The 15,797-nt window shown below is 49.5% G+C and overlaps 1 protein-coding gene across 1 annotated transcript in view; it reads right to left on the minus strand.

Annotated features, from left to right (window-relative positions):
- CACNA1H (calcium voltage-gated channel subunit alpha1 H) overlaps positions 1-15,797 on the minus strand; it is a 251,909-nt gene that overhangs the window by 151,599 nt on the left and 84,513 nt on the right. The window contains 2 exon segments of the mRNA XM_060260465.1: positions 67-853; positions 5,392-5,484. Coding sequence (XP_060116448.1) covers positions 67-853; positions 5,392-5,484 — 880 coding nt within the window.

Raw genomic sequence — 15,797 nt, forward strand, 5'->3', positions numbered from 1 at the left:
CACCAGCTACAGACCTTGGACTGCCCCTGGACTTTGCCTGACCCGGCCCCAGCCCGTGACACTTACCATGTTCTCCTATCAAATGATGGAGCTTCCCGTAAGAATCCACATTCAGACGAACCGGGCTGTTGACCCTGGTCGCAGGAGTGCCACTGTCGCTGCTGCTGTTCTTCTTCCCTTTTGACACCGGTGGGGCCACCCCCCTGCTAGCCGGAGAAGGCAAGATGGTGGGGTAGTTCATGTTGCCGCGGTTGGCGAGCTTGACGCTTGCCGAGACGTTGGAAGACTTGCATTTCACCTGGGCCCCTTCCACGTGGCAGTCTGCGTGGTAAATGCTGTGGACGGACTCCGTGTCCGGCGTCGGGGTGCTCCGGATGTTGGGGGACGATGGCGGGAGCATGAGTTGGCTTCCGGGTTTCATGACCTTCAACTCCAGGTCGCAGATCTCCGGGTTGGAGCGCGGCCCTTGGGGGCTGCCGTTGCTGATGTGGTAGTGGTGGTGGTGGTGGTGGTGATGGTGGTGGATCAGGTGGTGGATGGACGTGATGCGCTTTTTGCTCCGGCTGCCTTCCCCGTTGGCGCCGCTGTCCGGGTCGACCTTTTTCCGCCGCTTGGTCTGCCAGTTGCTGTAGAGGCGCAACGTCCGCCGTTTGACTTTCCTGAAAATGTGACAAATGTACTTGAGGAGTTCCTCGTAGCAGCTCCCCGGCTCGGAGAAGCTGGCGATTGTGCTGTCGTTTGAGAGGTAACGGGCCCGCTGCTCTTGCATCAGCTGGTTCTCCCGCTGTTTTGTTTCAGAAAACTGTGTTGCTATCACAACTAGGCACAAGTTAATCATGAAGAAAGAACCGACCTGGGGGGGGGGGGGGGGAGAACCCAAAGGGAGACTGGTCAGACGGAACCCCAAGTAGCAGACTTGTCTCAAAGAGATGTGCTATTTTCCTAGCCTTTGACGTTGCAGAATCAAACGGATATTTGGGGTAGAACAAAAACAAACTTCCCTTAAAAAAAAACCCCTCATGTTACATAAGAACCATCAGAGAAGCCATGTTGGATCAGGCCAGTGGCCCATCCAGTCCAACACTCTGTGTCACATAAGAACATAAGAGAAGCCATGTTGGATCAGGCCAGTGGCCCATCCAGTCCAACACTCTGTGTCACATAAGAACATAAGAGAAGCCACGTTGGATCAGGCCAATGGCCCATCCAGTCCTCCTTAGTTACCATACCAAACCTTTAATGGCATAATAGATTTAGATAAAAATACACAGAATATAAAAATTTAAACATTGGAGATAAAATCAAAATAAAACCGAGCTTACAGATGCATTCAAACATGGTCAGAATTAAATTTAAGGATGTCAGCCAGAAATTTTGCCACAGCCTCACTAACCACCCCCTCACACAGTGGCCAAAAAACCAGGTGCCATCAGGAGGTCCACCAGTGGGGCCAGGACACTAGAAGCCCTCCCACTGCCCCCCCCCCCCCCAATCACCAAGAATACAGAGCAACACTGCCCCAGACATAAGAACATAAGAGACGCCATGTTGGATCAGGCCAATGGCCCCTCCGGTCCAACTCTCTGTGTCACACAGTGGCCAAAAAAACCCAGGCGCCATCAGGAGGTCCACCAGAAAAAATTCTCTTTGTCAGTCCAATTCAAGAAATATCTGGGGACTTTGGGGGTGGAGCCAGGAGACATTGGGGGTGGAGCCAGGAGCAAGGATGTGACAAGCACAATTGAACTCCAAAGGGAGTTCTGGCCATCACATTTAAAGCAACTGCACCCCTTTGAAATGCCTTCCTGCCATACGAAATAATGGGAAATAGGAGCATCTTCTTTTGGGGCTCATAGAATTGGACCCTCTGGTCCAAACGTTTTGAAACTTGGGGGTATTTTGGGGAGAGGCACTAGATGCTATACTGGAATTTTGGTGCCTCTATCTCAAAAAACAACTCCCCAGAGTCCCAGATACCCGCAGATCACTTCTCCATTATTTCCTATGGGAATAAGTCTCCACAGGGAATAATAAGTTCCCAGCAGACATTTCCCTCCCCTCCCCCCTGCTTTCTGATGACGCTGAAGTGGGGGGAGGGCCTCAAACTGGGGGATCCCCTGCCCCTACCTGGGGTTTGTGCAATCCACAAAGAGAATCGCCTCAATTGTAGGCAGCGAAATTCAAAGCACAAGGCTTTCCGTGAAAACCAGCCTCCGTACAACCACAAACTCACCAAACAGTTCAACAATTCAGCACTATTCAAGCGCCTTTCTATGTTGTAATGGAATGGCGTTTTTTGCCCAGGGTATGAAAATGTTGTAAAAAGCTTGAAGAAGCCTGTGCGAAACAAGGGCTCCAGTACGACCTTGTTCTTTTCAACCTTTTGGATTGCTGGCTGCATCTATTGAGAGACCACGGATCAATTGCACAACTATTACACCAGGATTCCTTGGAATGAACTGAGCATTGGTTGCTATGAAGACTGGATTGATTCTTGGTGAACACGTTTCCTATTTTGCTAAGGACTAAGTGCATGGTCTATCACGAACTAATGTATGCTTTTGTAATTGTTGCATCGTTTGGTGAGTTTGTGGTTGTATGGAGGCTGGCTTTCATGGAAAGCCTCGTGCTTTGGATTTCTCTGTCCACCTGGGGATTGGCAGCCCTACCCCATACGTAATTTTATAAACCTCTTAATGCGTTCCCCTTAGTTGTCTTTATACTGACTGAAAAGTCCTCGACTTATAGAATCATGGAGTTGTAAGGGACCACCAGGGTCATCTAGTCCAACCCCTTGCACAATGCAGGAAATTCACAAGTAACTCTCCGTCCCCACTTCTCAATGACCCCTGCTCCAAGCCCAGAAGATGACCAAAAAAGAAGGGGGGGGGGGAATTGAACATATGAACATATGAAGCTGCCTTATACTGAATCAGACCCTCGGTCCATCAAATTCAGTCTTATCAAAGATTTCAGGTTTTCACGGCTGGCATCATCATTAGGGTTTGTAGAATCTTTCGGGCTCAAGTGCTGTGTCCGACTGGAGAAAGTTTTCCTTCCAGACGTTTCGTTCTCAGCTGCGGAGAACATCCTCAGTGGCGTTGCAGCCGGAGCAGGCGCTCAGACCTTCTTGGCTGATGTGCATTGAGCCCTTCTTGGTTGCTGCTCAATTGCTGCTCAATGCACAGCTCAATGCACAGCTCAATACAACGCCACTGAGGATCTTCTCCGCAGCTGAGAACGAAACATCTGGAAGAAAAACTTTCTCCAGACTCCAGTAGAACACGGCACTTGAGCCCGAAAGATTCTACAAACCCTAAAGTCAGTCTTGTCTTCTCAGACTGGCAGCGGCTCTCCAGGGTCTCAAGCGGAGGTTTTTCACACCTATTTGCCTGCACCCTTTTTTGGAGATGCCAGGGATTGAACCTGGGACCTTCTGCTTCCCAAACAGATGCTCTACCACTGAGCCACTGTCCCTCCCTGGCAAAACTGGCCTGGAGAAAACTTGCTGCCTGACCCCAAAGTGGCGAATGAGCGTGCAAGAAGGGGCCGTGAGAACGAAGCCCTGATGTAACCCTTCCTGCCCTCCTTCTCATGATCTGCCTTTTCACAGAATCAACAGTGCTGTCAGTGCCGGATAAAACCCTGTGGAGGCCGCAAGGCAATTGGGGGGCCCCCTTGCAAACTATCTCAGAGTCCGAGCATCCACCCCGCTGCCCACAACTCCGCTGCAGTCTGCAGTTCGCCTTCTCAAAAGCCCCTTTGGCAAAGCTGCAGGGGAGAGGCAGAGAGAGGCAAATTTGGCAACGACGCCAGGCAAGTTGGGCAAAAAGCAGCTCAGTTGCTGGCTGTGTGTGGAAGCTGGGAGGGCTGCAAGCAGGGGGGAAACCAGGGGGAAAAGCCAGCCCAAGGCCCTTAAAGGCGTGGGGCCCTTAGGCCAGTGCCTACCCGGCCTAATTGTCAATCCAGCCCTGATTCTTGTCAGATGGCCAGCTACCTTCTGTTTGAAAACATCTGAGAGGCCATTGTATAAGTCAAATTTTGAAGAGAAATGGTTTCCCTTTTTTCAATATGTAACTTCTCAAAGTCATGTTGTAAATTACCAGGGAGATCCTTGGAATTTTATTTGTTATCGATGGTTTTTCTGTACGGCTAAACTATGTATGTATTCTTTTGTAGTCTTGCCCAGTTTTGTTTTGGTTTTGCTTTGTAATGCTGAGGTTTATTTTTTTTTTAAAAAAATATTTTATTGCAGCATTACTTTTGAGATTTCAATAAACTAGGCTTCCCAACCCTCCCGCCCTGGCGGGGGACCCCAGAATTTCCAGCCTCTTCCCCCGCTCCCCAAAAAAAACGGAAGCGGGGGGAGGGGGGGAAATGGCGCCAAGGAGCGGGCGACGCCGCTGCGCGGCTGCTGCCTCTTCTCCGTAGCTGCTCCTCCGAGATGGGCTCAGCCTGAGCCCATCTCGGAGGAGCAGCTATGGAGAAGCGTGGCGAGCCCTGAATCTGGGTCCTTCTAGGACCCCGAGCAGCAACGCTGGAGGAGCGAGAGCAGGCCGACTAGCGCCCTGCCCCTCCACTCCCTGCAGGGGCGAAAGCGGCCTGTGTGGGCAAGGGGGGGCGTGCTTCGCTTCTCCGCCCGGCCCCTCTGCTGGGCCTATGGCTGCGCAGGCGGCAAGGGGCATGCTGGGCCAGCCTCGGAGGAGAAGGAGGCAGTGGCCGTGGCGGGAGGAGGAGGAGGCGGCATGGCTGCGGCAGAGGCGCGCCAAGGACTGGGTAAGGCCGGGGGCGATGCGGAAGGCGGGAGGGGAGCTGCGCTGGTAGCCGGAGGGAGAGGCCCTCCTCGCCTCCCCTGCTGGCCGGTAGGGTTGCCAATCCCCAGGTGGGGGCAGGGGATCCCCCGGTTTGGAGGCCCTCCCCCCCTTCAGGGTCGTCACAGCCTTGATCTTGGCTCCACCCCCAAAGTCCCCAGATATTTATTGAATTGGTCTTGGCAACCCTACACTAAACTATTTAAAACTCAAAATCAAAATCAAAAGGTACAGGTTAAAAAAAAGAAAAGGAAAGAAAACAAAGGAAACCTCCAAGGAAGGAGAGCCCACCACCTCCCGAGCAAGCCCATTCCACTGAGGAACTGCTCTAACAGCCAGAGAGTTCTTCAGCTTTTCCTCATAGAGAAGGTGCTCCAACCCTGGAGCCATCTTGGATTTTTTTTGCAGCCCTGCAATGTCCTTTTTGAGTTACGGTGACCACAACTTCATGTAGTATCCCAAACAAGGCCACACCGTGGATCTATACAGGGACGTTGCGATATCGGCTGTTTTTGTTCTCAGTCTCTCAGAAACAGACACGACAGGCATGACTACCTCTCTCGGCCTGCCCCATACTTACTATTATAAGCAGTATAAAATATATAAAATTGTAGAAAGAGTGCGCGTCCATGACATAATACATGATGTCGACCCATCCTTCCAGGGTAATAACCTGCAGGAAAGACACAAAGAGAGAAAGAGAGAGAGATGTTACCACTGGAGAATGATTCATAAAATCATAAGAGTTGGAAGGGACCTCCAGGGTCATCCAACCCCCTGCACAATGCAGGAAATTCAAAAATACCTCCCCCTAAATTCACAGGATCCTCATTGCTGTCAGAGGGCCAACTGGCCTCTGTTACTGGAATCTACAGACTCTTTCTATGAACATTTTGATGTTAGAATTGTGGAATCATAGAGTTGGAAGGGACCTCCAGGGTCCTCTACTCCAACCCCATGCACAATGCAGGAAACTCACAAATACCTCCCCCTAAATTCACAAGACCTTCATTGCTGTCAGATGGCCATCTAGCTTCTGTTTAAAAACCTCCAAGGCAGTTCTGGTCGGCCGCACCTCAAAAAGGATATTATAGCATTGGAGAAAGTCCAGAGAAGGGCAACTAGAATGATTAAAGGGCTGGAGCACTTTCCCTATGAAGAAAGGTTGAAACGCTTGGGACTCTTTAGCTTGGAGAAACGTCGACTGCGGGGTGACATGATAGAGGTTTACAAGATAATGCATGGGATGGAGAAAGTAGAGAAAGAAGTACTTTTCTCCCTTTCTCACAATACAAGAACTCGTGGGCATTCGATGAAATTGCTGAGCAGAAAGGTTAAAACGGATAAAAGGAAGTACTTCTTCACCCAAAGGGTGATTAACATGTGGAATTCACTGCCACAGGAGGTGGTGGCGGCCACAAGTATAGCTACCTTCAAGAGGGGTTTAGATAAAAATATGGAGCACAGGTCCATCAGTGGCTATTAGCCACAGTGTATGTGTGTATATAAAAATTTTTTTTGCCACTGTGTGACACAGAGTGTTGGACTTGATGGGCCGTTGGCCTGATCCAACATGGCTTCTCTTATGTTCTTATGAGAGCCCACCTCCTCCCGAAGAAGCCTGTTCCACTGAGGAATCGCTCTCACGGTCAGGAAGTTCTTCTTAATGTTGAGCTGGAAACTCTTTTGATGTAATTTCAACTTGTCGGTTCTGCTCCTACCTTCCGGGGCCACAGAAAACAATTCATAGGATCACAGAGTTGGAAGGGAGCTCCAGGGTCATCTAGTCCAACCCCCTGCCCAATGCAGGAAACTCACAAACACCTCCCCCTAAATTCACAGGATCTTCATTGCTGTCAGATGGCCATCTAGCCTCTGTTTAAAAACCTCCAAGGAAGGAGAGTCCACCACCTCCTGAGGAAGCCTGTTCCACTGATTGATGAAGGAGAGATATTTGCACCCAATGTTTTTATTATCCCGCCCCCCACTAGATATCTTGACCATGAGAAGCTGCCTTCTACAGAGCCTGACCCTTGGACATATCAAAGTCGGCCTTTTCTCCTTTGACTGGCAGCAGTTCTTTGGGGGTGTCTGGTATTTCCCATCACCCATTAACTGATCCCTTTAGTTGAGAATGCTGGGAATCGAACCTGGGACCTTCTGCATGCCAAGCAGATGCTCGGCCGCTGAACCGTGGCCTCTCCCCCCCTGCCTCTTCTTGACACGTTAACTCACATGGCCAATTCACGTGTAACAAGGAAAGGGGCCATGGTTGAGCAACAGAGCACTTGTTTTGCACGCAGGGAGTCCCAGGTTCAATCCCCGGCATCTCCATTTGAAGGATCTAGTCCAGCAAGTACAGGGGAAGGACTTCCCTCTGCCTGAGCCCCTGGAGACCAGCTACCAATCAGAGGCAACTATACTGAGCTGTTTAGACCAATGGTCTCACTTGGTATAAGGCAGCCTCATAGTCTTAGACACTCTCATACCTACCAATATCGTTCCCCGCCTCATTTTTGGGCTCCACTGCCTGTCTCAATAGCACAATAGCCCTGTTTCCCTTCGCTTTAATACAGTGGTTTTTCTTTTCCAGTTCTGAGTAGTCAGAATGTTTGTCAAGATTCTGTAACGGCTCAGTAGCTGGACCAACAACTAAGAAGGTCTCTCTTCAACATCCTGAAGCCAATCTCACTGAAGATTTCAAACACGTGTCTTTATTCTCCCCCCAAGCTCCCTGACTTTATCCGAATGTTTCCTCTAAGCTGCGGAGTCTTGTGAGCAAATATTCTATTTTCTGAGCAACTGGCATTAAAGTTGTGAGCTGCTGCATAAATTAGTGTGCTCTGGGGGTCATCGTTTCTGAGCAGGCTGAGCTATGCCAAAAATGTGTGAGCTGGAGGCTACAGAACTGTGAGCTAGCTCACATGCAATGTTCCCTCTAAGCTGTGAAGACCTGTGAGCACAAATTCTACCTTGTGAGCTCCTGGCATTAAAGTTGTGAGCTGCTGCAAAAGAAGAAGATGAAGAAGAAGATGATGATATTGGATTTATATCCCGCCCTCCACTCCGAAGAGTCTCAGAGCGGCTCACAATCTCCTTTATCATCCACAACAGACACCCTGTGAGGTGGGTGGGGCTGGAGAGGGCTCTCACAGCAGCTGCCCTTTCAAGGACAACCTCTGCCAGAGCTATGGCTGACCCAAGGCCATTCCAGCAGGTGCAAGTGGAGGAGTGGGGAATCAAACCCGGTTCTCCCAGATAAGAGAGCTATGGCTGACCCGAGGCCATTCCAGCTGCTGCAAGTGGAGGAGTGGGGAATCAAACCCGGTTCTCCCAGATAAGAGAGCTATGGCTGACCCAAGGCCATTCCAGCAGGTGCAAGTGGAGGAGTGGGGAATCAAACCCGGTTCTCCCAGATAAGAGAGCTCTGACTGACCCGGGGCCATTCCAGCAGCTGCAAGTGGAGGAGTGGGGAATCAAACCCGGTTCTCCCAGATAAGAGAGCTATGGCTGACCCGAGGCCATTCCAGCTGCTGCAAGTGGAGGAGTGGGGAATCAAACCCGGTTCTCCCAGATAAGAGAGCTATGGCTGACCCAAGGCCATTCCAGCAGCTGCAAGTGGAGGAGTGGGGAATCAAACCCGGTTCTCCCAGATAAGAGAGCTATGGCTGACCCAAGGCCATTCTAGCAGCTGCAAGTGGAGGAGGGGGGAATCAAACCCGTTTCTCCCAGATAAGAGAGCTCTGGCTGACCCAAGGCCATTCCAGCAGCTGCAAGTGGAGGAGTGGGGAATCAAACCCGGTTCTCCCAGATAAGAGAGCTCTGGCTGACCCAAGGCCATTCCAGCAGCTGCAAGTGGAGGAGTGGGGAATCAAACCCGGTTCTCCCAGATAAGAGTCCGCACACTTAACCACTACACCAAACTGGCTCTCCGTTTGCTCTGAGGCCATCCTTCCTGAGTTAAGACAAAAATGTGTGAGCCAGAGGCTAAGAAACTGTGAGCTAGCTCACACTAACTCAGCTTAGAGAGAAGACTGCTCACAGGAACTCGGCTTAGAGGGAACACTGGAAACCACATTGCTACGTGAACAGACACAAAAACATTTCCGCAAACCCACATTCTCCTGTTTCTAATTCGATACCTCGAGCCATCTCTCGACCAAGTCAGTGCACGTCCTACCAAATTACCCCAAATCAGCCTTGATTTTGCAAACAGAGACGCAGATCAGATGTTGGCCTTCTGCTAACGTCCGCAGGTGATCGTGGGGCCAATGCCAAGACGTGTGGAGGCCTGAAGCGCGGATGTCTTCACGGGAGGGTTATCATCGCGCTAACGAGGACTCCGAATGCGACCCAAAGAGAGGCCTCCGGTCTGTCTGAGACCTGCGTCTGCCAAGCACTGACAGCACAAACAACTCCAAAGTCGGAGGCTCCAGGATAAACAGTGAAGTCAACAGAGGAAGCGGACGTCTCCCTGGCCCGCCCTTTAAGGCTGTGGTTCCTCCAGGGATGGATGGAATCTGGCAACAAGCATCACCCCAGATGCCTCCGAATCAGTTGCCAGAGTAAGAACAGAGCAAGACCTGTCCTACCTTGGGTTGCCAACTCCCATGACACTGTGTGGCCAGCTGCATGTAATCATAGACATTCTCTTAAGAAGGACCTAGGCTTGCCAATCCCCAGGTCCCAGCGGGAGTTCTTCCGCTTTCCCAGGCTCCTTCCTGCCCCCAGTCAGCTGGCCGGTGGGGGGAAGCCCCGCCCCCAGAGGACCATGTGCCTTTGCACCTCCGGAGGCTTCAGTCTCCGATTGAAAGGCTTCCTCTTCGGATGGTGTGTCTGTGTTGCTGTGAAGAAGTTGGCAGCAACTCATGAGTAGAGAGGCCAATCCCCTGCTTCAGACTCGCCAGAAACTGGGGGGGGGGGGGGAGGGGGAGGGAAACGTCTGCAGAGCACTTCATTATTCCCTATGTGGAGATCGATTCTCATAGGGTATAATGGGGAATTGATCTGGACGTTTCGGGGGCTCTGGGGCAGCTGTTTTTTGAGGTAGAGGCACCAAATTTTCCTTATAGCATCTAGTGCCTCTCCCCAAAGTACCCCCCAAGTTTCAAAACGATTGGACCAGGGGGTCAAATTCTATGAGCCCCAAAAGAAGGTGCCCCTATCCTTCATTGTTTCCTATGGAAGGAAGACATTTAAAAAGGTGTGCTGTCCCTTTCAATGTGATGGCCAGAAATCTCTTGGAGTTCCATTATGCTTGTCACACCCTTGTTCCTGGCTCCACCCACAATGTCTCCTGGCTCCACCCCCGGCCATCACATTTAAAGCAGCACAGCAGACATTTCCCTCTGACAGACATTGTAACTTATCCTAGAATGTACCTTAACTATATGTATTCTCTTGCCCTAACTAACGCCATTTTGTTTGCTATTACTAACCATGAGAATAAAGATCTGCATTTCAAACAGAGAGGGGCAGTTGCAAACCACACAAGTGAGGAATTCCTCACTTGGCACCAACAGGCACCTGGAGCCTTTGAAGATGGTTTGCCCCAAGGTAACCAGCGGGGTTCCTTCCCTGGGAACGAGATAAGGAGGTATGGGAATGTGGCAGGAGGCCAAGATAAATGAATTGATAATTTATAATCAATGTATGAGGCAGAAACGCAGGCTTTAATAAAGGCAAAAACTATGCCTAATAAGTGTGCCACCAGGGAATATGAGGTAACTCTTGATATGGGTCCCAACACTTTTCAGGGGGATCTCTTCCTACCTTCCTACCTTCCAACGGGTTTTCCCGCTACAGGAACAGACAACTGTCTCTCTGAGTGTGAGAATGATTTTATTGTTTTGCTTTCATGTGTACGACAAAATACCAAGCGTAGCCTTGGAATGTATCAAACTCAATCTGCTTCTATCCCAGACCACTAGTTCTCAAATAAATGGATTAATTTTGAAACAAAATGATTCGTTTTCATTTGAAGTTCCAACGTCTGACACCCTCCCCCCCCCCGCCGGTTTCTTGCGACTCTGAAGCAGGGGATTGGCCTCTCTACTCACGAGTTGCTGCCAGCTTCTTCACAGCAACATAGACACACCATCCCAAGAGGAAGCCTTTCAATCGGAGACTGAAGCCTCCAGAGGTGCAAAGGCACATGGTCCTTTGGGGGCGGGGCTTCCCCCTGCCGGCCAGCTGACTGGGGGCAGGAAGGAGCCTGGGAAAGCAGAAGAACCCCCGCTGGGACCTGGGGATTGGCAAGCCTATGTTGGGCTGGGCCATGTGCGCACCTATTTAAGATTAGGTAGCAGAGATATAAATTTTATAAAGAACACAAACACAAATATATATATTTTTAAAAGCTTAAAACGTTAGCACTTGTTGGTCTTAAAGGTGCTTTCTTTGTATTTCTCCCATGGGATCCAGGGAACTGGGCCAAGGAAGTTCTGGTTCTTTCCTTCCTTCCCCAGGGGACTTGGGGAGCCTCAGCCAATAGAAGGAAGAGAGGATTGGCTCAGTAGCTCCGCTGTGCCTGGCAAAGCAAGCTATTTCTCCCCAAGGGAGGAGCCCCAGCCAATGGAGAAAACAGGTTTTGCTCTGTAGCTCTTGTGTGATTAAGCAAGCCTTGCAAAGCAAGCTATGATTCAGAAGGAAGCATGAGAGAAGGAGAAGGAAGCAGATGACAGCCAGTTGCTCGAGGGCCTGATAGGAGCCCCCCGGGGGCCTGATTCGGCCCCCGGGCTGCATGTTTGATACCCCTACTTTAGAGCTTTTTGGGCAGCAATAAGAAGAAAAGGCTTTGTTCCTGCTTAAAATGAAGAATGGCTTACTCTTTATAAGAAATAGTTTCCTCTTTGAGGTCTCATTGTTGCATTGCTTACATTTTGAAGAGCATTATGCCAGCTTTTGAATTGAAGGTTTGGAACCGGACATAAGAGAAATAAATTGGCTTGCTCCATATAGAAAAGTACATTGCAGCAATGGATGGTTCCCTCACGTAGCCTCGGTGCTTGGATCCAGTATCCATGGAGAGTTTTTTGGCCAGCAATGAAACGGAAGGCCTTGCACAGGTCTTAAAAAAGAGACTGGCTTATTCCTTCATTATATACAGCTCAACAAGAAGAAGACATTAAGAATACTGATGGAGTGGCAACGCAAAGTGCGTCATTATTATAACTAGTTATTTGTATGCTGTGTTACTAAAACAACAACGAGCTGTGTTGAAAATGGTTATTTTTGTGTAAATGATGTTTGTAAATTCATAAGTATTTTTATATAAAAAAAAAAAAGGATGGTAGCCTATGTAAATCACAGTTATGTTTTCTGTTCTTCTGCAACTTCCAGGAAATGGCAAAAAAATGTGACCGAAAGGGTCTGCAATAAACCAGTCTCAAAACAACTCAAATATAATGAAATATAATAGCAGTCAGATTCATTCCAGCTTCAGTCCTCCAGATGTGGATCTTAGCATAAAACTCTTGCTAAACAGCACATCTGGAGGACTGGAGCTGACCACCTGAATTCTGAAGATATATTTTGGATGTATATTTTGGACTTTCCCTTATGAAATAGGTTTCTGACTCATCATTTATATCCCTGGTTTGCGTGGCAATATTGATTCTAAACTTAATTTGTAAATTGATTTCAATATCTTTAATGACAACTGTTTATTTAATTTCATTACATTCGAGGTGTTCTGAGGGTGGTTTGCATCCAATGTCCTCTCTAAGCTGCAGAGTCTTGTGAGCAAAAACTGTACTTTGTGAGCTTCTGGCATTAAAGCTGTAAACTGCTGGATAAATTATTGTGCTCTGGAGCCGTTTTCTCTGAGCTGGAGACTAACAATCTGAGAGCTAGCTCACGCTAACTCAGCTTAGAGGGAACGCTGGTTACATCTTTGCCATCTTATCCGTGTGCTCTTTTTTGGTTGCTTAACCAACAAGAAATCGCGGCAGAGAGTGGCAGAAAACAAACCACACAGGTTCTGTGATGACCAGCCTCCCAGTAGATACAAGGAAATGTAATTTAGACAAAAATATATATTCTTATTCCATCTCATACAAAACACTCAACCAACATACCCTGACAATAGAACACTCAAAACTACAAACATAGGGACCGAATTTTTCGATATCTCAGATACAAATCAATGTCCATAAACGGAAGAACTAGGCTTGCCAATCCCCAGGTTCCAGCGGGGGTTCTTCTGCTTTCCCAGGCTCCTTCCCGCCCCCAGTCAGCTGGCCGGTGGGGGGGAAGCCCCGCCCCCAGAGGACCATGTGCCTTTGGAGGCTTCAGTCTCCGATTGAAAGGCTTCCTCTTGGGATGGGGTGTCTGTGTTACTTTGGAGAAGTTGGCAGCAACTCGTGAGTAGAGACGGCAATCCGTCATTTCAGAGTCGCCAGAAACGGGGTGGGTGGGGGGGAGGGAAACGTCTGCTGAGCACTTCATTATTCCCTGTGTGGAGATCGATTCTAATCGGGTATTATGGGGAATTGATCTGGAGGTTTCAGGGGCTCTGGGGGAGCTGTTTTTTGAGGCAGAGGTACCAAATTTTCAGTATATTTATTTATTTATTTATTTATTTATTTGGTGACTTCTATCCCGCCCTTCCCACAAGTGGCTCAGGGCGGCTTACAACAACAATAAAACAGTAAAATCAGAGCAAGTTATTACCTCTAAAATCAGACAATTAAAACCTAAAAACCTTAAAATTAAACATTAAACTATACAGTATAAACACAAAAATCTGGTAGCTACATTATCTCATCAGGCATAGGCTAACCGGAAGAGGGCTGTCTTACAGGCCCTGCGGAACTGAGCAAGGTCCCGCAGGGCCCTCGCCTCTTCCGGTAGCTGGTTCCACCACATAGGGGCCATTGTGGAAAAGGCCCTGTCTCTAGTTGCCTTGAGACGCACTTCCTTGGGCCCGGGGATGATGAGCAGATTTTGAGTGCCAGACCTCAGTGCTCTCTGGGGAACGTGTGGGGAGAGACGGTCCCTCAGGTAGGCAGGTCCCAGGCCATATAGGGCTTTAAAGGTGATGACCAGCACCTTGTACCGGACTCGGTATATTATTGGAAGCCAGTGCAGAGCCCGAAGGTCCGGCCGGATGTGCCCCCACCTTGGGAGGCCCAGTAACAGCCGGGCCGCGGCATTCTGCACTAGCTGCAATTTCCGGGTCCAGCACAGGGGCAGCCCCATTGCAGTAATCCAACCTCGAGGTGACCGTGGCATGGATCACTGTTGCTAGGTCGTCGGGGGCCAGGAAGGGGGCCAACTGCCTTGCCCGTCTAAGATGAAAAAACGCGGACTTGGCAGTGGCCGCTATCTGAGCCTCCATCTTTAGGGACGGCTCCAATAGCACCCCCAGGCTCCTGACCCTGTCCGCTGGCCTCAGCGGTACACCGTCAAAAGCTGGCAGAGGGATTTCCCCTCCCGGTCCCCGACAGCCCAAACAAAGGACCTCTGTCTTCGCAGGATTCAATGTCAGTCCACTCAGTCTGAGCCACTCAGCCATGGCCTGTAGTGCCCGGTCCAGGTTTTCTGGGGCGCAGACCGGTCGGCCGTCCATAAGTAGATAGAGCTGGGTGTCATCAGCATACTGGTGACACCCCAGCCCATACCTTCGGGCAATCTGGGCAAGAGGTCGCATATAGATGTTAAACAACATCGGGGAGAGAACCGCTCCCTGGGGCACCCCACAGTTAAGTGAGCGCCTCTGGGACAGTTCCCCCCCAATCGCGACCCTTTGTCCCCGACCTTCAAGGAAGGAGGAAAGCCACTGCAAGGCCAACCCCTGAATCCCCGCGTCGGCAAGGCGGCAAGTCAGCAGCCGATGGTCGACCGTATCGAACGGCATTAGTATCTAATGCCTCTCCCCAAAGTACTCCCCAAGTTTCAAAACGCTTCTATGAGCCCCAAAAGAAGGTGCCCCTATCCTTCATTATTTCTTATGGATGGAAGACATTTAAAAAGGTGTGCTGTCCCTAAATGTGATGGCCAGAACTCCCTTGGAGTTCAATTATGCTTGTCACACCCTTGTTCCTAGCTCCGCTCAATGTCTCCTGGCTCCACCCCCAAAGTCTCCTAGCTCCACCCCCAAAGTCCCCAGCTATTTCTTGAATTGGACTTAACAACCCTACCTACTGTCCATCAACTTTGTAGGATGCCCCTGAGTTCTAGAATCTAGAATGGAATTTTATGTCTGAAAGCCATCCCATGCCACAGTCAACCTGCATGTGGAAAGCTAGCGTTTCAGACAGAAAGCTATGCTGCTAGTTTTCTAGATGCAGTGGTAGTTTCCCCCTCTTTTAATATGGGAAGGATTCAGTCAATCAACTCTCCTAAACCTGCTCTCCAAAGTCTTGGCTGTGCATTTTGCTTTCACAGCCTATAGTCCATTTCTCCCGAAGCGTGGGGCTGGGACTAATTCCCATTTCTCAATTGTGCAGCCTCCAAGAACACGCGTGTAAAGCGTGTCTGAAAGTAGGCTGCTCTTTTAAGTGGTTTGCGAAAATCTGTTCCAGAAGTGTGCATTAAAATTGTATAATTGTCCTTGAGGCTGCTGCCGCTGTTAGTGTTAAGTGTTTGAACAAGGCGGAAAAGGAGCTGTAATTAAATGGCAAATCAACAGCACACTTGTGTTTTCCATTCCCTTTTAGTCATGGAAGAAAAGGGAACAGAGAACTTAATTAACACCGACAAAACCACACTGTGTTAGAATTTGCTAGCCATGCAGAGGACGCTGGTTAACGTAAGCTCTCATCCAGTTCTGCTTCACATATAAGTCCCTTCTTGAAAATCCATCTAGGTCATATCTCTTATGATCACAGCTTATATGGGTTGCAACCTTTTTCTGTGGTTCTCTCTGTATTTCTGGGAACCTCCTGGTGCAACCTGGAGTTCTCCAAGAATTCCAACTAACCTCCAGACTGAGAATTCCCAGAATTCCAACTGACCTCCCCCTGGAGAAAATGGCTGTTTTGG

Source organism: Heteronotia binoei, chromosome 20 (genome assembly GCF_032191835.1).
Source record: "Heteronotia binoei isolate CCM8104 ecotype False Entrance Well chromosome 20, APGP_CSIRO_Hbin_v1, whole genome shotgun sequence".
Taxonomy (NCBI): domain Eukaryota; kingdom Metazoa; phylum Chordata; class Lepidosauria; order Squamata; family Gekkonidae; genus Heteronotia; species Heteronotia binoei.